The sequence below is a fragment of the Narcine bancroftii genome, chromosome 5 (genome assembly GCF_036971445.1).
Source record: "Narcine bancroftii isolate sNarBan1 chromosome 5, sNarBan1.hap1, whole genome shotgun sequence".
In the NCBI taxonomy this organism is placed as follows: domain Eukaryota; kingdom Metazoa; phylum Chordata; class Chondrichthyes; order Torpediniformes; family Narcinidae; genus Narcine; species Narcine bancroftii.
The window spans coordinates 53,596,292-53,616,118 of NC_091473.1; the positions used below are offsets into that span (position 1 = coordinate 53,596,292).

General features: G+C 39.6%; 1 protein-coding gene across 10 annotated transcripts in view; it reads right to left on the reverse strand.

The window, feature by feature from the left end:
• Nucleotides 1-19,827, reverse strand: part of astn1 (astrotactin 1) — a 2,519,376-nt gene that overhangs the window by 1,428,004 nt on the left and 1,071,545 nt on the right. For all 10 annotated transcript variants that reach the window (XM_069937468.1, XM_069937469.1, XM_069937467.1 and 7 more), the window contains one exon: nt 16,914-17,081. In XM_069937468.1, coding sequence (XP_069793569.1) covers nt 16,914-17,081 — 168 coding nt within the window. The remainder of the gene's footprint in view (nt 1-16,913; nt 17,082-19,827) is intronic.

Below are 19,827 nucleotides of genomic sequence, written 5' to 3' on the forward strand. Positions count from 1 at the left end.
ATTTTTATTCTGTCTGCCAAAGCCTCTTCGTGCCTTTTTTTGGCCTTTCTAATTTCTTTCTTAAGATTCCTTCTACACTCCTTGTAGTCCTCCTTCAAACTCTCAGCTCCCTGCTCTTTATACCTCTTGTACATCTCCCTTTTTCTCGTAACCAAATTTCCAATATTCCTTGAAAACCAAGCCTCCCTATGACTTCCAGCCTTTCCTTTGATCCTCTCTGGGACATATCTACTCTGTAGCCTCAAAATTTCTTCTTTGAATATCCTCCATTTTTCATTTACATCCTTACCTGAAAATATCCTGTCCCACTCAATACTCCCCAAATCCCTTCTTATTCCTTCGAAATTTGCTCTTCTCTAATCCAGAACCTCAACTTTAGGCCCCTCCTTGCTCTTCCCTAAAACTACCCGAAAACTAACAGAGTTATGATCACTAGACCTAATTTGTTCTCCAACAGTAATGTCCGATACCTGACCTAGCTCGTTCCCTAACAGGGGATCTAGTATTACACTATCTTGAGTCGGTTCTTCTACTAATTGATTTGGAAAACAATCTTGAACACATTTAACGAACTCTAGCCCATCCAGCCCTCTAACTGTATGGGTATCTCAATCAATGTGAGGGAAGTTAAAATCTTCCATGATCACTACCTTATGATACTCACACATATACGTTATCTCCCTACAAATTTGTTCCTCTAATTTTCTTGGCCCATTTGGAGGTCTGTAATACACCCCTATTAGCACCCTGATGCCTCCTTCACCCCTCAATTCAACCCAAAAAGCCTCACTGGACAATCCCTCCAGACCATCCTGCCACCTCATGGCAGTAATGTTACACAGTCACCCGAAATAAAATAAAAACATTTGCACTGCAGAGAGCCAAGCTTCACCCAGAGCCCAGTGATTATTTTGAGGCTACTGTAGGCTGGTTCACCTGTTTTATGAACTGGAAAAATCTGGTATTACACCAAACATAAAAATTGCACAAAAAATACCAAACGATCTTGATCATAAAGTTACAAGTTTTCAGAGTTTATGATATGGAACTGGCAGAAACACCAGTTTGCATTGGCAAATATTGGAAACACGGACTAAACCCCCCATGAATTTCAATACGAGAGGCAATAGTCTACCAGCAGCAGGTGATGTTTGCCTCAACTGCGTTCCTGGGAACAACCTGCAAATCCGTTTTCTATTACATAACTGCTCAGTGTAAACATAGTTAAGGACGACTGCCTCCTCTCACCTTCTTGGTGGAGACAGTTCATCAGAAATTGTACATTCATTTCATGCACACAGTGCAGGACCCAAACATGCTGGAGAAACTCAGCAAGTCACACAGCATCCAGGGAAGTAAAAAAGAAGCATTAAATCTTTTGGGTCTGAGCCCTTTGTCAGAAATACAGAAAAACAGGTAGATGCCTGAATAAAAAGTTAAGGGGGGAGGGGGGAGGGGGAAGGGGAAGGAGGACCAGAGGGGGAAGGGGAGGGAGAGGAGCACAAACTGACAGTTAAGAGAAGGATACAGATGGGAAGGAAGAAACATAAGTGATAGGTTGAGAGCAGAGGGATAAGGAAGGGAGCTCTCTGTTGGGAGAAGGAAGGGAAGGCTGGAGACCACATCTGCACCACAGGTATCGAAAGAGCATCATAGCAGTGAGGCCCCAATTGTACACCAGGGGGCTGAGGAAAGGCCACATCCCACTCACATGTAATAGGGCTAGGGTTGGGGCCCAGAGGCTCACAATTGACTCCTTGTCCTCAAGCTACTGCAACAAAGCACCAGTCTGCTCCAAGCTGGAGATTCAACCATCTGCAGTGGGGTTGTCCAGGAGCTCCCAGCCACAAATGTCAAAACATCGGTGGTTTAATTTCTGAGAGGTCTCTCGGTCTCAGCTAATCTCCTCCACAGGTCCTATGTAATGGAGCCACAAATTACCCCAACATCTTTTTAGAGCTTGCAACACTTGCATGACAGCCAAAAATAAATAGGACAATGAAATTGGCAGAATAAATACTGTATGAATTTTCCTATCTATTATGACTACCATCAATTTGACATGCCGATATGGTTAAAATTGAAAATCGAGCTCATTCAGACTGATTTTATGAATCTCGCTCAATTCAGTTCAAGATGAAAAATCTTGCAACTGCAAAAGCTTGTGCCCAAGATGTTTGGCACCTGTGCTCAGCAGAGGCCACGAGATGTTGCGGACTCTGGGGAGCAGCGGACGAGAGCAGGGCACCAGAAACGAGAGAAATGACCCTTCAAGATGGTGACCACAGCATTAGACCATGAGGGGCTCAGAAGCTGAGGGATCTACACAGGGAGATGACAACTTGCATTTGGGGGACCTGCATGGACAGAGGGCTGCTGGAGACTGGTGCAATGGAACCTGATATCGGAACCTGGATTTGTGAGGATATGAGGCAAGAAGGGTTCAAAAGGGCCTCAGGCACTGAAGACTTCCTGATTGTGTCAGAGGTTTGACCTGGAGCTTGTCATGTTGCCAGTGGATTGAACAGGAGCCTAAGCAATTGGAGGCACTTCGGGAACTCAGGAGAAAAATCCAGACACTCAGGGCCTCTGAAGGGACTCTCTTGGGCTTCACTTTCTCTCTTATTATGAGGTGGCAGGTGACTGTAATGGCAACTATTTGTCTGCCTTATGGCAGGCAGAAGGCAATTTTGTCTAATAGTACAGAATATGTACTCTTACATAACATTAAAGGAATCTGGAAATAGCTTCAACCAAGACACTATATGTTTCAAGTAAGTACACTGTTGTTAAAGCCTCCTCCTGGCATGAATCAATACAAACTCAAAGGATAACAGCACCAATTACCAATAACTGATTGACAGAAGCACTTTGGAAGCAAATCTTGCTGAGGTGTTGCCCTATGGCCTTTTCATCCTGTAACTTGATACCTAACAAATGGTTTTTATTTTGCTCAAGTTGTTTTTTTCTAATTCTTTCAACACAAATGTTTATTTACTGGATTTCCTGCATAATGTGAGGTAAGTAAGAGAAGGTATAATGTGATTTAATTGGAAACACACGTTTACTAGGTTGTCATGGTATACTCTGCTTCTTCACCTATATATTTACATAGTCATGGCTTTCAAAGGCTTTACCTCAATCTATTTCATCTGAGAAGTAGATTGTTACTGTGGTCCACTACTAGTACATTACAGAAGCAGATGAGTTGTCCTGGAATGTAAAATAGAGATGACTATAACAAGTTCATTCATTGTAATAAAATAGAGACAAATTTCTGATTTCTCTGCACATTTAAGAAATCAACAGCAAATTATAGACTGTGTTTTGAAGACAGAGCAGCATGACGATGTCCACAGCTTTCCAAATCCATAGTTACTCAATGCATCTCATGGTAAAATATATTTTCCTGCCATAGTCAATGCCCTTTTCTTCTGAGAAAACTTTTTTTTTAGTGTTTAATCATTGCTAATAAAATGGACTTCTATCTCCAACCAGAGGATATTTCATCCTCCCCATTCCAATTTGGAGTTCATTCTGGAAATGAATCTTCCAACTTTTCCAGCTGGTTAAAATGCCAAAGCCAACTCTCAGGAATTGGTTAATCTTATTTATTAACAATGCAGAGATTATTTTTCTCCAATGGGTCTCTGTTACTTCTTTTTCTCCACCTTGCATTTCAGTTTCAATACTTCAGGTTTATTAGAATTTAGGAGAGGTCATGGGCTCCAACAAAAATAATTAGAACAATAGAACTTTGCAGCATAGGCCCCTCTATCTGTGTTGAACCTTTTTTTTGGTTGCCTGGTTCCAATGGCCTGCACTGAGACCAGAGGTCTCCAAAACTCTCTCTCACTCTGTACCTGTTATTCTTCCCTCTCTTGGAATCAGTTTCTATCAAGGATGTGCATGAACATATTCTACAATCTGCTTCAATTGTTTAGAATGCCCCTGTATTCCCTAAATTTTAATCATTGTTCTACATAAAATATCAAGATTTCCTTCTAAGATGCAGAATTTGAGGTCATTCATTCTCGACTTACTGTGGATCTGAAGTGCAAATGTCATTTTGTACCATTAATGTCCTGAAAAAACAATAACTTGTTCCAGACAGAGGTCCAGACTCCACTTTGAATAGGGTTAGAGTGCCTTCATTCTCGAGCTGAACCAAGGGAAAAAGGATTCTTAACCTCTCTTTACTGTCTGATGAGACAGTCCTTCAACTAAGAAATGTCCGTGTATGTCCCAGTGTGGAACTTGTATCCATAAATGGCTGCAATTGAGTAAATCACTAAAATAGACCAACCTTCTGTTCACACTTAACTTTCCTGATTCTATCCATTTTTCCTGGCTGACCTTTGTGGATGCTGTTAAATATTAATAAAACTGCAGATGCTGGCAATTTAAAATGAAAGCAGAAAGAATTCAAAATACTCAGAACATCATGCAGCATTTCGGCAGAGAGAAATCTTTCATCCAACCTTGTGTGTCTATGATAAATAAAAGATTAATTAAAATGGTTATAGGTACACATTTATTGTATGGGACAGGTGCAATGAAATATATGTTCCTGTCCTTCATTTTTATACATTTGTTTGTAGGTAATATCCTAAATGCCAAGTGATGCCATTCGACACAGAACTAATCCATTCAACCCTTCAATCTCATTGTAACTTTCCCTGTATCTATGTTGATCGAAGTTTATCTAATTTATGGTAGCAGCAGATGATACAACCTTCTAAAATAGTGTTCTCTAAATTTTTTTTTTTTTTTTAAACTTTATTTATTCGTTCAAAAAACAAAATAATGACATATCCAACAATTAACCATAAACATGAATGTTTTTTTTTAATATATAGAAAAAAAAAGGAAAGGAACAGCACCCCCCTCCCCCACCTTCAGCCAAATCTTCTAAGGAGAGCCATAAAGAAAGAAAAAAAGAAAGAATATTAAAGAAAAATTAAATATACATATTAAAATCTAATCAATATAAATTGAAATTTAAATATTCTGAATATAACAACCACTTATTAATAAAAATATAATTATCACATGAAACATACATAATTTTTTCCATTATTAAACAATATTTCATCTCATTATGCCATCTATTAATATAAATCATATTTGCATCTTTCCACGAACTAGCAATACATTTTTTGGCTACGGATAAAGCTAAATATACAAAAGCAAGCTGAAATTTATCTAATCCCAAGCCTTTCAGAGGTTGCAAACTACCCAATAAAAATCCTGTTGGATCTAAAACTATTTTAATCTTATACAGATATTCTAAAAACGATTGAATTTTCTTCCAAAAAGATTGTATATGTATACATGACCAAACAGCATGAAAAAAAGTTCCAATCGTATCACCACATCTAAAACACAAAACTGATTCATGAAAACCATACTTTTTTAATTTTTCAGGTGTTAAGTATAATTGATGTAAAAAATTGTAATTAATCATTGCATAATGTGCATTTATCAATCTAGTTACACTATCATAACAAATATCTAACCAATCATCCTCGGAAAAAATAAAACCAGTAAAATATTTTGTGTTGCTAATGTTATTGATAGAAAAAGGGTGAATTATTAGCTGAATATTAACCATATTAATTTCATACAGTTTTTGAAAGTTCTTTGTTTCAAGTTTTAAATAAAGATCTGTGCAGCAGGCATATCAAAAATAAATCAATAAATACTCAAAATGAGTAGGTCAAAGTCTATGTTCTGAATGTCATCAAGACATTATGATTTGGTCCCAAAGAGAATTCTGGATGGAGACAGACTGTGCAGGCAAACAACCAGTAAACAATGTGTCAGTGCATCTGATCCAGATGACTAACTGGTGCCATCTTGGAGCACAGAAATGTCACATTGGATAGCATTAAATCGGATTGAAATGTAAAATATCTTGATCTGTGGATATCTCGTCTTCTACTCACACACAAGAGAATTTTAGACTTCACAGAATACACTGCACATATTTCATTTACAGTGGAATTTAAACAAAGATACAAGGGTTAAATGCACAATGTATTTACAGAATTAATGCATTTTCATGCAGTGTTACCTGTTTCCAAACAGATGAATGAGTTTTAGAAGTATTCAGGTCTTTAATGTGCAACTGTCAATGCTGTATTCTGCATACATACATACAGCATAGTAACAGGCCATTTCGGCCCATGAGTCCATGGCAGCCAATTTACACCAAATTAACCTATATCCCACTAAATTTCGAAGAGTGGAAGGAAACTGGAGCCACTGTGGAAAACCCACACAGATCGGGTGGGGGCACGCACACACACACACACACACACACACACACACACTCTATCTGCCTCAGACTTAAAATGGGTCTTTAAAATACATATTTCTTTTTCAATATTTTTATTGCTTTCAATAATAATAAACAAGTAAAACCCATTAAACAGAGTAAGCAGGTAAAAATGAATATACAGGCGCAGTAATTAGATGTAAAAAATGTATAAACAAAGTACTTCAACAGAGACTAAAAGGCAGTCAAAAAAGTATATTAGCACTTAAATATAAAATGGCTAATTGAAAAATAAATAAAAATCACTACTCTACAAAATCTACTCCCTTCCCTTCCAAAGTAGTTGACAGTTGCATACAATTTAATTTGCTTCATCCAATTTGAAGCGTCCATTCTATCTTTATAATGAATCCTAATATTAATCTAATAATAATAATATGTATAATATTATACATCTAATATTAGCTGCCCAATAGTAAAAATCTAAAATTAGGTGGTGCCAAACCATGAGAATGCTATTTTTACAAATATATGAAGAAATAATTGAGTCAAGCAAATTAAAAAAATGTTTTAGGAACAAAACTTTAAGGAATAAATTAAATCTTCAGTAAAGTTTGTTTTGGAATCTTCTTGTTCCCTCGATACTGCTTTTTCCTTTTAAAAGCTAAAAATCAAATTATCTAGGTGTCATTATTACTAAAAATTACCAGAATCCATTTAAAGAGAATTTTCTTACTTTATTGAATTATGTTAAAGAAGTCCTTAGCTCAATGGTCTCTTCTTTCAATGTCCGTAATTGGGGGAATTAATGCTGTCAAGATTAACATTTTACCTAACTTTTTAAATATCTTCCAAGCTGTTCCTGCTTTTGTTCCTAAAATATCTCTTTGAACAAATTTTCAATCATCTTTCCAAATATTGTCATCTTCGTCTTAGCCTCAAGTTATTTTTAAAATGCTCCTGTTACATTCAAAATGCAAAGCAAGTGCAAATGCAAAGAAGAGCATAAGATATAGGAGCAGAAATAGGCTATTCATCCCATCGATTTTGCACCACCATTCAATCATGAGTTTGTGGAGACCCACTTACCAGCAAGCGAACCAGCTCCTGAAATGGCAGACATGCTTTGTTGAACATGGGAAATTGACCTGTATCCAACACAGGTTTTTAATCTGAGCTGATGATGTCACTTCCTGTTCATGTGACAGAAGCAGTGATGTATATAATCCTAGCATGCAAGCCTGGAGGTGTCAGTCTTCCACTCAACTTCACAGTGTGTACATTGACTTCGCTGTGTTTTCATCAACTCCAACGTGCACACCAACATCTATTGCAGCTCAGTATGGAATACTTCTCTAAAAGCTGATCTATTCTCAGCCCCACTCCCTAGCCTTCTCCCCATAACCTTTGATGCCCTGGCTAATCAAAAACCCATCAATCTCTGCCTTAAATACACCCAATGATTTGGCCTTCACAACCACCTGTGGCAACAAGATGCAGAGATTCACCACCCTCTGACTAACAAAATCTATCTGCATTTCTGTTCCAAGTGGAAGACCTCCAATCCTGAAGTCCTTGAAAGTACCAGCATAGGAAAAAACCTTACTACATCTTCTTTCCTTGCCTTTCAACATTCAAAATATTTAAAAAATGATCTCCCACTCATTTTCCTAAATTCCAATGAGCACAGGCCAAGAGCCATAAAAAGGTCCTCATATAAATCCAGGGAAACATTTCCCCTTTCATCGCCAGAATCATCCTTGTGAAACCTTTCTAACATCAGCACATCCTTGCTTAAAGAGCCCAAAATTACTTATAATCCTCCAAGTGAAGTCTCACCCGTGCCTAATAAAGCCTCAACATCACATCCCTAATCTTGTATTCTATTTCTTTTGATATGATTGACAATATTGCATTACCTTCTTCACCACTGAACATGCAAGTTTACCTTCAGGGTGCCCTGCACAAGGTCCTTTTGCATCTGGGAATTTTCAATTTATCCCCCTTTTAAAAATAGTCTGTCCTTTTATTTCTTCTACCAAAGTGCATTTCTTCTACCATTTGACACTTCTCTGCCCATTTTTCTAACCTGTCTAGGTCCTTCTACAGCCTTTCCATACCCTCGATGCTACCTGCCCCTCCACCTGTCTCCATATCATCTGCAAACATGCCCACAAAGCCATTCATTCAAAATCTAAATTATTGAACTACAACATAAAAATCAGCTCTAACAAATCATTATTATTATTTGCATCTCAAAAGACTTGCAATTATCATTCATTAGACACAAGAGTATTTTTCATCTTCCATACCTCTTCAAAGAAAGAAATTGTGGTGATCTTTCTCTCAATAGATTATGATTCTTTTCAGAGTTCTGTGTGGCCAACCAGTATTTATCAAAACTAACCATGCCATCCATTAATGCTGTGGTATTTTGGGAGCAGATTCTTTCATTATCCTTCTCAAGCCCACAACATTTACCTTCATCTTCTCTGACAGCCTATTGGGACTGATGATGATTCATTTCCACTCTGCTTTTCTAAATTCCAAGATGGATGATGAGGCCAAAAATCAACAGTTCAAAGACTTGCTTCATCGTCTCATAATAATGCATTAAACATTTAATATACATGATATACTTCAACTCTTGTCTGCTGTAAGGAAAAGTGCTGCCATGAGCATTTCTCAGCATTCTTAATAATAGGAGAAAGAGAAACAGAGAAGAGTCCATTTAGAGACACAAAGGGTCTGTGGATTCACTCCTAGTGCTCCCATAGCCTCAGCAGCCACACAGTTTAAACCATCAGCAACGTGAGCTCTATATCCAAACCTCCCATACAATCAGGGCTCAATGCCCTTTGGGGCTCTTCTTGCCCTCAGCATCCCATTGAATTCAAGTTCTAATACCTGGCTCCCATTAGCTAGTATCCAGCAGACTGTGGGTCCTTTGATCACAAGTCACTAACTGCCCGCAATCTTTGTGGGACCTTCAGCTGCTAAGCCCCTCACTGGTCCACTGCCATGGTCATTGTCCTGTAGTGACATCTCCTATGCCTATCCTTCTCATGAGGGTGTTCTCCACATTTCTAGTGCCCTGCACTGGTTTGCTGCTCCCTCAGAGATCCTGTAATCCCTCGTGGTATGCTGTCCAACATAGCTGCCACCATCTTGAGCATAGACCTTGACATTGCAGCATTAAAAAAAACACCATTGGCTCCTTTAACAGGCCATTTAAAGCCTGAAAAGAGTAATTAGGATTAGGACCAGGCTGTAGGACCCTGCAGAGTAGCACCATGTCTCCACTTCCTGCTGGCTCAGGTCCACACCAGCAGCAGTGCTATTATTACACCAGCTCTGACAGTGCCACCATTTTTAGCACCACAGAGGGAGCCACAGATTCATCTACAGGTGGCCTAGCAGATGGCTGGTGAGGTGGTTAGCTTGGTTTGGTGGTGTGATCCTGATGAAGGAACTCGAGGATTTTAATGTCATCCCAAAAGCTCATTTCCTACTTCAAGCAATCATGGGACAAGGATTTTCAGGAGTCTGTTGTATTTATTCAAGTCTTTGAGCACATCTTTCACCTTATTCCCAGCAATCTCTTCCATAAGAGCTCAGTACACTGTATGCTCTGGGTGACTGGTGGTGGGCATGCAAGCAAAGTGCCCTGCCCGATGTAGCATTAATTGACCTCTAGCACCTTGAAAGACAAGAGCACCATGGTCATAGCATCATCACCTCCTGCACATTCTGCCCCGAGTTGAACACCATTCATATTTGGAAATATTTCCCTGGATTTATATCCTGAAATTTGCATGGTTGGAGTTCATCCACTGAAAGAACTGCAGGCGTGGTTCACCACTACTTTTTTTTCCAGATTATTTAGGGATGGACAATAAATGCTGGACTTGTAAATAATAGATACAGACCCTATATATATATTTTTTTTAAACTGTGCCAAAAGACAGTTTATAATGTGATCCGAAGTGTAAAAGGAGACTCTAGCTCAGAAATCTAGGTTCAGATCTCATGGAATATTCATCAGAAAAGTATGTGATACCAAGAAGCGAGATTTCATGGACCAATCCTTACTCAATGTGTCTATTTAATGTTGAGTAACTCCACAGTTAAACTATTCACCACTTGACAGCAGACGTCTGTGAGCGAACCTTTTAATGAGACTCAGCTGAAAATGGCCGCTGCTTGCAGAGGCATGAACTATTATTAGTGCTATTAATAAATCTGGCAGCACTCAGCTCCCATTAGATTCACACTACCTCTTTTGGGCAGACCTCCTGACGCCAAAACACTTCCCGTTCAATAACAGTAATCTATTAACAATGAAATGGTGCCTTCTGAAACATAGCAATTGGGCCCATATTGTATTTGACATGGGCAGAAGTGAAACACTTTGCTTTTTTATTGTTATAAACTATTAATCTGTCAGCATTGACCAGTCTTCCTGTAGTATTTTACGAGACAAATGCTCTTAACTCTCATGAAGGCTTCGGTGAAGATGGTAGTACAATTGTGGACCAGTCAGTTCCAGGCATCAGATAAATTTGTCTCTTCACTGCCTCAAAATTAAAGTTGCAAGGATTCTTATTTAAATTTCTTTCATTTCACACCAACTATTGATAAATTAATTTATTGAGAAATTACATCTTTTAAAGCTGCTCTTTGGACCATTTATTTCCATTTAAATTGATTTCGATGTTCTCGTATCCCCGACTTGCTCAGAATCAAGGAGATAATGCTGATTTTTTTTCTGCCACCCAGTATCAAATCCGAAGCATTAAAATTGAACACAGTGTCACAACAGAGGCATGGTGGGGTTGAATAAGTTTTGATTTCAATGTTGAAACAAACTTTACTTATGAGATTAATTAAAAGGTAGTTAATATCTCCATATCCCTTTGGGACCCACTATTGCAGGGGGAGAAAAATCCTTTCAAATAAGATTCCCTTTTTAACATACCTTTATATTGTTGAAATTTTTGTACCTGTGCTCCAAAGAATCAGAGGGTAACCATGGGACCTACAGACAGACAAGTGACACCAGCTGTGCAGCTTTAATTTTGTAACAGTGACATTCAACTTAATTTGCCAGATAAATGAGCTGAGCTATTACAATTCTCTGCTGGCCATTCACCATAAACATCGGATCAGCACAACAAAGGCTACGTCACCACATGATGTCCATCTCACATTGCTCATTTCACCCAAGATCTCACAGCTGTCATTTAAAATCCTGAGTAGATAATTAAACTCTCCCACCTCCTGCAGACACTGTCCATTCATCCAAATTTGCCCTTTGAGGTTTTCCCCCTTCCATCAACAACCTTATATTCAGCTGTTCACATCCTACACCTGTCTTGACTCACTTTTATTTCTCTCCTCACTTTCAAGGTTATCTTTAAATGCTGCTTGTTCGGGCAGCACAGTTGGCGTAGCGGTTAGCGTAACACCTTTTCAGTGCCAGTGATTTGAATCCCACACTGTCTGTAAGGAGTTTGTTCGTTCTCAGTATTTGCATGGGTTTTCTCTGGAGGCTCTGGTTTCCTCCCATCATTCGAAACATACCGGGAATTGTAAGTGAGTTGGGTGTAAACTTGGCGGTTCGGACTCGTAGGCCAAAAATCACCTGTAATTGTGCAGTAGGTCGACATCTATAAATTTAAACTTCACACTCATTCTTTTAGGGCTGTTACTTTTGTGTCATTGCGGCTCTGCACAGGGGTCTTTTTTAAAAAAACAAAAGGCATACAAATATCAGCTGTTCTGGTTTCTAATGCAAGAAAACAAACTCTGTGGCGAAGGGTGACAGTTCTTCTGGATAAAATGAGCTGAACTAACGCAGGTCATGTTGTTGAAATCACTGTCTATGAACAAGGGTGCACTAACAAATCATTTATACCCCACTGGAAATAAATTTGCACTCTCACAGAAAATGGTTTAAACAATATTGCCAGCTCATTTTTACTGACTATGAAGATGGCTGAATATTCAATGAAAAGCCACAAAACAGCAAATATAAATCACAGAGAAATAATGATGGTACATTCCAAGAGGTGGCTTTTGAGGAGAATTTTGAAAGCAAGGAAGGAAGATGAGATGATCAATAAAACCCCAGCCAATCAACTACTACATTGAAAAATCAACCAAATATAAATTGTATTTTTAAGGTAAGGATACATTACCATTGCAGGAGTTCTAACCAGATTTTTTTTTGTGCAAATAGTCCCCTCAATTTCATGTCAACTCAAGAGCGGTTACTTCCTGCTTTACAACCAACATTAGGATAGGGCCATCACATCCACTGACACACAATAACTAAATTAGGCCTCCAAGCTAAATATCCAATTAATATATAGGATGGAATATCAAACAATGAATGCATTCAGAAAACACAATGGTTATTAAAACAATTAATTCATTAGAACATATATAAACAGATGAGGCAGCCAACTGCATGTGTCATGCACAAAAAGATAAAGGCAAAAAAAAAAGGCAGTACCACTGGCGATTTGGTAAGTAGCAAGCAATACAGAGTTAAATATCAATCAAATTCTGACAATAGATCATGGTCACTTAAATATTGGGCCAGTTGAAAAGACTAATGTCCGAGACCTACGCCTCAGCTCCTATAGGACTTTAATGATTTTGAACTAAAAAAAACTGTTTAATGACATACTCAAGGTCAAAGTGTGATACAACATTTTGGCATGTAGGTTGAGAAAGTATTGGGTACAATTGGGAGCTGGTACCTTGAATCACAGACACCATTCTCCCACACACTCCACTCTTAACTCTGCCAGAAGAAACTTTCTTGTGATAATGTATGTCACAGTTTAAATTTCTTCAGAGATCACTTGCATCTTCAAATATGATTCATTTAATCCTATCACTATCTTAATACAATAAGGTGTAGAAAAATATAGTTAGTTGCAAATTTCCTACTCACTACTGCATGCAATTAATAGTTCCATCCCCAGTCTGCTGAGTTGGTCCACTAATACCACACCTTGTGTCACAAGCTCATGGCAAAAAAAAAACAACACACAAGATCACTTGATCTCTATTGCCCAATCAGCTTCCTGCTGATCTGAGCTTTTCAAATCCATTTGTCTGCATCATCTGACTCCAATTGCCAGGTGCAGCCTTCAGATAAAATTTCTTCAGGTCTGCGACAAAGTCTAAATTAGAGACTAAAATTGAAGGAAAAACAACAGAACATCCGATCCAAACAACAGAGTAACCCAGCTGAGCCATTTGGTTCATTCCTATGAAGTTATTAGCTGAAGCTATTAGTAAAAAGGCACCTAATAAACTGAAATCAAGTCATCAAGATTTTTATTGAATCCAAAATATATTGGGTAATGTACTCCAGAGTACAAGAGGATGACATTTCCTCCTCTTCATACATTTTATCTGGTGACTTGCTGTGAATTAGCTGATATCATTGACGTTCAATGTAATGAGACTGGAGTGATATTGAGGACAGTTGCACTGCAGTTGAATGTCAAGATCACACTCACATTGAGTGAGCTGTGTACTTCAGCTCAACCTACAGTTTTTTTCTTGAAAATGAAGTTGTTAAATCAATGCAGAATTATAATGTACATAAATATTGGACTAAATGACTGTTGGTGCAGCTATAACATTGGTACCAAGAATTTCATAGCAATTGATTCTAATGGTGTTCCCCTGTTTCTATCACAGACATTTTGTGAAGCTTTGAACAAGTTGATGAAATGTTAATTATAACTATAAGGAAAGTAATGTCACTACAGCTCTTCCAATTAATTAATTTTAATTTGGTTTTGGACTTAAAACTGAAAAAGTGACTTTAAGGGTTAAAACTGGAGGTTCTTAATTCTTTTTGGAACTGCATAATTTAGGGAACAAGGCAAATTTGATACATTTGTCTTGCCACAGATTCAGATGCAATTACATTTTATAGTAGTTTTAGAGTTAATGTTCAAATCTTAAACTAAATAGAATCAACATGCAATTATATATTAATTACATTGAGAAATTTGGAAAAAAAAGTTGAAGTAGATACATATCATACCCATTTGTCTGTATTTTGAAGCATTTTAGCACCAGCAAACATACATGACATAATTTTGTAAAGTACAAAAAAATCCAATTTATTGATTCAGGAATTGTAAAGTGAAAAATAAAGTGGCACTAATTTGGTTGGTGTTTCCATTGAACAAGTTTGCATTAACATCAATCAAAAAGTTGCATTGGAGTCAGAATATTGCTCAGTTTGGTTGCTGTGCCCAAGAAGAAAATGGTAGCGAGAGAGAGTGCAGAAGAGATTCTCTCAGACATTAGCTGCTAGGAGAGTTGAAGTTATAAGGAGAGATTAAATAGGCTGGGTTTATTCTTTTTGGAATGTGCCCCTTAGCAAGAGGCTGAGGGGAGACCTGGTACAGGTTTATAAAATTAAGAGGGGCTTATATAGGATAGTTAGTTTGAGTCTTCTTATCCAGAGTGAGTGTCTCGAACTGATGGGCACAGGTATAAAGCAAAAGGGAAAACAACTTAAAGGCGATATGAGGGGTAGGTTTTTGACAAAGAGGGTGGTAGTTATCTGGAAATAGTTGCCAGGATGGCAAATAAAATTACAATGTCCAAAATGCACTTAGACAGGAAAAGCACTGAACAATACTGGCCTTATGCTGGCAAATTAAATTAGTGTCGATAGGCATCATAATCCAACAGTTTTTCTTTAGAGGGTCAGAGGCTGACTTGATAGATGTTAGTAAAATTATGAGAGGCATAGAAAGGGTAGATAGTCAAAATCTTTGTCCTGTGTAAAAATATCAAATACTGAAGGATATGATTGTTCTTTTGGTGGGGGTAGGGCACACATGTCAAACTCTGGCCCACGGGCCAAATTTGACCCGTGATATAATTATATTTGGCCCGCAAGATCATTTCAAAAATGTATTAGAGGTGGCCCGCCCTGCAGCGAGAGCCGATGCTGTTTTTTGGTAATGTCACCCCCACCATCCTCCCCCTTCATTGCACATCCTTCCCCATTGTAACACGAGAAATTGTAACACGAGAAGTCTGTCGATGTCATCAGCCGGCAAGCCAGTTGGAAGGCTCCCCGCACAACCAGTCACTTCTCCCACTTGTTGAACGGTGCGGCGGATGGGCAAGCGCCTGTGATTTCCTGTCGGTGCGACGGGCATGGCAGGCTGCACACTGCCCCCGGGCAGCGCGAGCCCCGGGCAGCGCGAGCCCCGCGCGACTGTCACCGGACGGCCCTTCCACAGCGCGAGCGCACTTCTCCCGGTTGCCACGGCCTTCAGTGCTTGCACCCGCGCGGACCCCAGGGATGGTTGGTTCGGCCCTGCATGTGAAGAGAGAGATGGTGGCTGTCTGCAAAGGCTGATCGGCAGCGCGCTGGGCCTGAGTGGGTGGGTAAGCAGGGGTGGGCAGAGAGTGTAGGTGAGGAGTAATGGGCAGGGGAAGTTATGGTGGTGCGAGGGGCAGTTAGAGGGAGGGATGAGTAGAAGGAGGGGTGGATAGGGAAGAGGTAAAAGGGGAGGGGCAGGGCGAGTAGGGGAGGGGTGATTAGAGGGTGAGAGACGGGTAGAGGGAGGAACAGGTTGAGGGGAGCGGCAGTAGAGGGGCGTGTATAGGATGGGGTGGGTAGAGGCAGAGCGAGTGGAGTGAGGGGTGAGTAGAGGTTGGGTAAAGGACTGGTCAGGTAGAGGGATGGTGGGTCGAGGGTGAATAAAGGCCTAGAGCCTGAGGAGTGAGCAGGAAATGCTGAGTCCTGATGCAGGCCAAAATGGACACAGCCTGTGAATGCTGACTACATCTCCACAGGGACCAAATAGGTTTCCCTCAGGTCAAGCAAAGGGTGAACTTGAGCTACCTATTCCTGACCTGTAACATTATCCTCCTAAAGTTATATCCTAAAGTTTAACATTACATATGTTGAAAGAAGAGAAAACATGCAGATGTTGTTGAAAATTTTCAATAAATATTTAGTTCGGCCCTCGACTTAGTCCAAGTTTTTAATTTTGGCCCTCCATGAATTTGAGTTTGACACCCCTGGGGTAGGGGGATATTTAAAGGAGATGTGTGGGGCAAGTTTACTTTTTACACAGAGAGTGGAATGGACTGCCATCCATGGTGGCATGAGTAGATATTTCAGCAATGTTTCAGGGGCTGTTTGATTTACACATAAATATGCAGGAAATGGAGGGTTTCATTTAATTTGTCACAGACATTCTGTCCAGAAGGATCTGTACCTGTGCTGTCAGATTCTCTGATGAAATGTATTTAGAGAGTCACCCTGCTCTGTCATACATAGGTTTGCCACAATTCCACTCAAGCTGGACTACCTCTGCTTGGAGTGAGTTTGTCTTTGTGGGAGGAGGAACTGCAGCCTAATTCAGGTGAGGCTAAAGAGAAAAACGGCAAGTCCTCAGATGTGAGAGAAGCCAGTGATGATATCCCTACAACCCTCTCTGTCCATCCCAATCATGTGAGCGCCTGAGAAAGAACTCTGACAGTTGTATGTGGCACAAAATCCCATGACCTATTCTCATTGCAAGTCACAGTCTCAGCATTGTTGGCCTTTGTGAAAAAGATCAGGACCTACCTGTCTCCATGTCGCACTCATGCTCGCAGGGATCAGTGAGGCGGCATCCGCACAACTCCATGACCCAGGGACCACTGCTGTTCTGCTGGTGGTATAGCAATACCTGTGCTGGATTCAGCCAGTCACTGGCAACCAGTTGACTTCCATAAAGCAAGATAAATCTGCTGCCTAGACAAAAAGAAGGACCAGACAATTACATCAACTTGATGTTGGCTTAAGGCTGCAGAAAGAACAAAACAAATCTGCTTGAGTGATCAATCATATTTGGAAACAATATGAAATAAGTGGAAATGAGGCAAAACTTTTTAGAGAATAAAATATATGAGCTAGTTTTATCACAAAGTTACCCAAGTGTTTTGCTTAAAGGGGTGATTCCCAGAATGGAAGGTCATTAAGAGATTCATCAGGCTCGGTCCATGTTATCTTGAGTTCATAACAAATAAAGGTGATCTTATTGAACTGCACAAAATTATCTAGTATCTTGAAGGGGTAGATCTCAATTTTGTTTTTTCATGTGCTTACGGGCTTGGGGAATCCAGAACCGGGGAGCACAATTTCACAAAGAAGGCATTGATCATTGAGAGCTGAAGACAAATCTTATAGAGTTTTTTAAGGAGGTTACTAGGAAAGTTGATGAAGGAAAGCCTGTAGATATTGTCCACATGGACTTTAGTAAAGCCTTTGACAAGGTGTTATATGGAAGGCTGGTTAAGATGCTTGAGTTACTCGGTATTCATGATGAGGTAGTAAATTTGATTTGTTATTCAGGATGAGGTAGTAAATTTGATTCGACATTGGCTTTATGAGAGAAGACAGAGAGTGGTAGTGGATGACAGCTTCTCTGACTGGAGGTCTGTGACGAGTGGTGTGCCTCACAGATCAATGCTACATCCATTTTTGTTTGTCATCTATATCAATGATCTGGATGATAATGTGATAAATTGGATCAGCAAGTTTACAGATGACACAAAGATCTGAGGTGTAATGGACTGCAAGGAAGGCTTTCAAAGCTTGTAGCGGGATTTAGATGAGATGGAAAGGTGAACTGCAAAATGGCAGATGGAATTTAATGCAGACAAATGTAAAGTGTTACATTTTAGAACAACAAAACAAGGTAGAACATGTACAGCAAATGGCAGGGCACTGAGGAGTGCGGTGAATATCGGGATCTGGGAATAAAGAATACAAAACTTGAACTTGAACATAAGGTGAAATATGATGGATAGAGGTAGTATACAGGCAGATGTCAGACAAAGGGGGGGAGAGAGAGAGAGAGAGAGAGAGAGAGAGAGAGAGAGAGAGATTCAAAAAAAAACAAAGGGTCAGGTAGCAAAAGATGTGTGGGACCGGTAGAGAGGGTGATGAGAAAATATGACCACGTGCTGGAATCTGCTCTAAAAATGGTGGTATAAAGAGAGACCAGATGGGTCTGAAGGGAAGGGATTTTTATGTGGAATCTGCCAATCTACTGTATCTGTACATCATGCTTTACCTCTTCCTTATTTATCAATCCCTTACAGGGCCCCTGTCCCACTCCTCCCATCCTGTTCTCTTAACACTGCATTTTCACCACATCACCAGTCTCGAGAAAGGGCTTCAGGCTGAAATGTTGACCAAACCACTTCCCTCCCGTCCGCTAGGCTTGCCCGATTCCTCCAGCAGATAGTGTTTACCTGTAATTTAACTACAGTATTGGTGTCCTCACTTGAATCCCCACGGTACAGCTATCAACAAGGTTTACAAATCAACACATAAGTTGCAACCATAGCTGTAAGTCTGGATGTGTTCTTAACAGCCAATGAAAGTAAGGAACACCAGAATCACCAGTGGCACGATTCGTGGAGCTGCTGCCTCCCACATCACAAAGGTGAATTAACCAAAGGCAGAGGGTGAGTGGTCCTTTTGTGAGTGGCAGAAACTGCAGAGGAGCTTGTGCAAAATGTTGGGAAAGAAAAACTGGTACTCAAAGGTATGTGTGGACCTGAAGGGTCAGAGAGCTTGTTACCTCTCCTACACTCCAAGTGATCTCAAACTGCAACCCATCAAAAGATTCTCTGTCAAAAAAAAATGGTTGATAAGACAAACAACATTATATTTCTAAATGGATTTCATGGAATTCCAATAAGAATACAATTTAATGATGGTAAAATCAAAACTGGATCAAAGGGATGGGTTACATGCTCCATTATTGTAATTGAGGCAACTGTTTGCACTAATTCGATGAGGGAGGATCAATCTGAACAATACTGAAACGTCAGGGATTGTAACACCTTGTCCTGTATATCAACATCAGTTGAATAGATCGGAGTTATTTTAAAATGATTCAAGCATGTTTTGGACAAACTTGAACATCTGAAAGGGAAGAACTGATCTCCTCTATACATGAATACAGACACCACCACGAGATCAGAGATTGTAAATTCAGCCAGTGCCCATCATGGGCATTTTTCTTCACTCCATTAAGGACATCTTTCAGAGAAAGAACCTTAAGATAGCAGCTTCTAACATCAAGGACCCTCATCACCCAGGCCATGCCCTTTTATCACTGCTACCATCAAGAAGGAAGTATAGAAGCCTAAAGACACATACTTAACTTTACAAAAACAGATTCCTCTTTTTTGCCATCACATTTCTAAATGGACAATGAACCTATGGACACTACCTCATTTTTTTTGTTTTTTTGCTCTAATCGTTTTTATATTTTATATTTAGGGAATTGTAATTTACAGCAATTTTGCTCCATAATTCTGCACTGTACTTCTGCCATGAACTACAAATTGTGTGACACATGTTCATGAGAATAAACCTGATTCTGATTCTCTCCATTCCCTCCTGTTGAGCAGAAGTAAATTAAGTTTGAAAATATGTGGCTCCAGATTCATGGACAGTTTCTTTCCTGCTGTTATCAGACACT